The 4,637-nt window shown below is 44.9% G+C and overlaps 1 protein-coding gene across 1 annotated transcript in view; it reads right to left on the bottom strand.

The window, feature by feature from the left end:
* Window positions 1-1,201: 1,201 nt before the first annotated feature.
* Window positions 1,202-4,637, bottom strand: part of LOC311248333 (glutamate receptor ionotropic, kainate 1-like) — a gene marked incomplete at both ends in the record, with an annotated part of 37,862 nt that continues 34,426 nt past the window's right edge. The window contains one exon of the mRNA XM_084339234.1: window positions 1,202-1,321. Within this exon, the coding sequence (XP_084195360.1) occupies window positions 1,202-1,321 (120 nt within the window). The remainder of the gene's footprint in view (window positions 1,322-4,637) is intronic.

The raw sequence follows: 4,637 nt of genomic DNA, 5'->3' as shown, positions 1-4,637 counted from the left end.
TGATGACCAGACGACTCGCTCCACCTCCTGAGCCACTGTCGTGAAAAACGCAGCATTGGTCTTATTCTGTTTTCAGGCTATGGAATGGTCTTCCCTCAGACATAAGATCTGCTCCCTCCCTGTGGATGCCTTTAAATCCCGGCCACAAAACCCACCTCTACTCCATAGCATTTGGCGGGATCATCCCTATGTTCCCCGGGTCCTATGTTCCCCGGGTTCTATGTTCCCCGCTTTGATTGATTAATAGATTGAAAATTTTATAAATGTTTATTATTTGATTAATTATTAATGTCCGCCTTGTTTCGAACGGTTAAGCTTAGGCCCTCGTTCGAACTGGTTAAGGTTAGAGTTTGGAATCAGGGCAGGTGGACAAAAATTTTCAATCTATCAATCAATCAAAGCGGGGAACATAGAACCCGGGGAACATAGGACCCGGGGAACATAGACATGCTCCCCATTTGGCTATAGGATTAATCCCTGCTCCACACGGGCGGCTACGTGGCGTAGTGGGCAAGGCGCTCGCCACGAATGCGGAGACGCTGGGCTCGCCTGTTCGAGCCCAGCGCTCCACATTGCTTTCAGTTTAGCTGGTCGTCCGTACTAATACACATTGGCCGTATTAGGGGGTGGGAAACTGATGGGTGGGGATCGGGCGTTGTGGACAGCGACTCCTACAGGTCGGTTGGTGCGCCTGCGCAGTAGAATCAGGAAGTGTCGGGGGCAGCGTGAGCCTCCCACGCGTTACTCCTCGCCACTGAGAGATCGAGCTGCGCAGGTGAAAAGATGCGACTGCTGTTACCTCAAGTACCGGAGGGGACTTGTGCTATGTATGACTTAGTCCACATTGCAGCCGGCTTGTGGGAGGCAAGAAACAGCGTTCGTGACAGGGGAGGGTTGAAATTGGATGATACGAAATTGGGATGGGAGAAAAATATAGAAAATGGGAGAAAAAGTGGATAAAAAAAAAAAGGATTAATCCCTGCTCCCTTACCATTCTCTCTGCAATGTTCTCTGTCAGCCTAGCGTTGCTGTTCTGTGTGCTGTTCAGTGTGCGGCTAACTTTATTGTCATTCCCTGTGTGTCACAAACCATCCGTACGGTGATGACAAAGAGGGAGACAAACAGACAACCAAGACCAAGTAACCAAATGATTTATTCCACCAACAAAGACAAGGACAAGGAATATATCCAACAAACTAAGCTAACGGCGGCGCCCCGGTCTGAGCTCCGCAAACCTTTTAGTACGGAGCCTGGGAACACCGGCCCAGGTGTTTCCCATTGCGCTGATGAGCGGCGCTCCAGCCACGCCCACCTCCAGTACCTGTCAACATAACAAAATAGCGGCACGGTGGTGTAGTGGTTAACACTGTCGCCTCACAGCAAGAAGGTCCAGGGTTCGATTCCCGCTTGGGGACCAGGTTTCCATGATGCCAGTTACCCAGGTGGGTTATCTCCCAGGCCTTTGACTTTATTTATTTGACAATATAAAAAATAAACATGTGACAGAAGAGCACAGTCGGGATATACTGCCAAGGATGTAACACAAAAAAGCTCAGAGCTTATTTCCATTGTGGTCCTTGTAGGGGGGTGGGGGAATGTGATGCTTAACACATGCATCATACAAAACGTGACATCACAACACATCACATTTACCATTTAACATTTATATACATACAGACTCATACAACATGCAAGGGTGCCTTAAGCTAAGTGTCTAGGTATAGTCCCTTTTGAGCCATGTCTTCAGGCTGGACTTGAATCTAACGGCACTGTCTATGGTTTTCAGTTCACTGGGCAGACTATTCCAAAAGACAGCTGCTGAATATAAAAATGACTCCTTCCCCATACAGCTCCTGAATCTGACTGGCACAAAGTCAGTTGAGCTGCGCCTTGTTTGGTAAGCATGGGTGTCTCTGATTCGGTTGAAGTAATTGTTAAAGTACACTGGCACTACCCCATGCACTATTCTGTGAACTAGGCACATCCCTATCTGGTTTACTCTGTCTTCCACCTTAAGCCATCTCATGACCTCAAAGTGAGATGGGTCAAGGTGGGTTCGAGCAGGTAGCCTTAGTATTACCCTGATTAGCTTGTTTTGTGATGTCTGTAGTTTTATTTTCTGACTTTTGGGGGCACTGTTGTACCAGGAGCCACACGCATAGTCATAGTGACACTGTATGAGAGCTCCTGCAAGAATCTTCATCGCTGACTGATCTAAAAAATGAGAGATTCTGGCTAGGTATCTAGTCCTGTTATTTATCTTTGTAAGTGCTTGGTGAGCCATGCTTTCCCCTGATAAGCTGTTTTCCAGGACGCAACCGAGATATTTCACAGATGTTTTGTCTGTGAGAACAGTATCTCCTATTCTAATGTTAAAACCTGGCGATTTTCTGAGCCTGACCTTTGACCCGAATAAAATTGACTCAGTCTTCCCCACGTGGAGGGACAGCTTGTTGTGGCCTAGCCAGTCGCTAACCTTCTCTAGTTCTGCACTCAATGTCTGCTCAACCACTTTTTTGTCTTTGTGAGACACTAGTAGGGCGGAGTCGTCTGCGTATAAAAAAAGGTCACATGAGCAAGCTGCTTTCAGGTCATTTATATACAGTAGAAAGAGGAGCGGACCCAAAACACTCCCTTGTGGGACCCCGCACTCTACTGTCCGAGGACTGGAGAGTACTCCGTTTATATCTACCACCTGTTGTCTCCCTGTTAGGTAGGAACCAATTAATTTCTGAGCTGCCTCATTAAAGCCTAGGGCCCTAAGCTTCATTAACAAGATGTTGTGATCCACTGAATCAAATGCCTTCTGGAGGTCTAACATTACCATTCCACAGAACTTTCCCTCGTCTACCTCTTTCCTGATGTAATCTGTGAGGAACAGCAGGCAGGTGTCTGTGGAGTGGGACCTCCTGAAACCAGATTGGTATTTGTACATGATGTTATTAGTGGAGAAATACCCGTCTATTTGCTCATATACTAGCCTCTCAATGGTTTTTGATAGAACGCCCAGGATGGAAATGGGTCTGTAGTTACCCGGTTCCAATTTGTTTCCCTTTTTGTGGAGAGGAATAACTCTTGCCGATTTCATTTCGCTTGGAAATGTTCCTGTGTCAATGGCTAGGTTGGTAATGTGAGCTACATATGGGGCAATGATTTCTGCAGCATCCTGCAAGAATTTACCAGGGATGTTGTCTAATCCAGTAGCCCTTGAGGTGTCAAGTTTTTTAAGCTTTTCCTGGACCTCCATCTCAGTCACTTTCCTAAAGGAGAAAGCATTTGCTTTAACCCCCTGATCTAGGTAGAATTTATGGACTTCACTCTCTATGTTGTTGCCGGGTTTAGCTGGGATCTTATCAGATATAGTTTTTGCAATGGATGTAAAATAGCTATTCAGACAGTCTGCTACCTCTGATTTGTCTGCTGAAATTTTGTCTCCTATTTCTAAACTGATATTGCCCGATTTAGTCTTTAATTTCTTACTGTATCCTACCTCTTTAAGTGTCCTCCAGAGTTTCCTTGAGTTGTTCCTATACTCTGTTATTTTTTCATTAAAAAAACCCTTCTTCGCCTCCTTTCTGTGTGGAGTTTGCATGTTCTCCCCGTGCTCGCAAGGGTTTCCCCCCCGATAAGATAAACCCAATGGAAAAACATGCACTACAATAGATCGCTAACGCTGTGGCGTCCTTGACAAAGACGGACAGGAGCACTTGGATTGGTCCCCTGGCGCGGCTCACGTTGACGCCTGTCTGCTCCCGGCTGCCCTTGGGGGGGAAGGACGACGGGATGGGTTAATCGCAGATACGAATTGCATGCATGCATCGCATGTGTGCCGATTGGTGACCTCTGAGCAGGTCCTAAATTATTATTATTATATTAATTATAACAACAACAACACACAAGGCGGACAATGGAGACAGAGTGGAGGGGGTCATCATAACACTGTGTCTTACAGTATGTCTGTTACATAGTCCTACTCCCATAACTAGGGATGTCCGATATTATCCGGCCTACCGATATTATCGGCCGATATCGGCATTAAAATGTGATATCGGAAAATATCGGTATCGGTTTTCAATTTTTTTTTTTTTTTTTTTTTTTACATTTCTATAACCTTTATTTACCCAGGCAAGCAAGCAAGAACAAATTCTGATTTTATTTATTGTCAAAAGTATGCATAATGTTGTGTTAATTCCACAACAAGAGATATGTAATGTTAATTAACTGAAATTATTCAATTTTTTTGGGGGGGAAACCCTGCATATATCGGTATCGGTTGATATCGGTTGATATCGGTATCGGAAATTAAGAGTTGGACAATATCGGCTATATCGGTATCGGTAAAAAAGCCATATCGAGCATCCCTACCCATAACATCGGCTAGTCTCTGTGTCACTCATAACATGTCTACTGTCCTATATGTCATACTGGATCGTCTGTTGCATATTCCTAGTGTCTTGTGGTTCCTACTCTATTGACTGTCCATCCTGTCTTTTGTCATGTTGTATTGTCCTCCTGTTACTGTTACAACTACTATGTGTCTATAGTTTTTTTAATTCTGTAGTTACTGTACAGCACTTTGATCGGCTCTCCGAGCTTTTAAATGCGCTATATATATAAATTACTTGACTTTAGGGATG

This window comes from Notolepis coatsorum (genome assembly GCF_963971535.1).
Source record: "Notolepis coatsorum genome assembly, contig: SCAFFOLD_177, whole genome shotgun sequence".
NCBI lineage: Eukaryota > Metazoa > Chordata > Actinopteri > Aulopiformes > Paralepididae > Notolepis > Notolepis coatsorum.
Note: the sequence above shows the minus strand (reverse complement) of the source record. Positions and strands in the feature narration are given on the sequence as shown.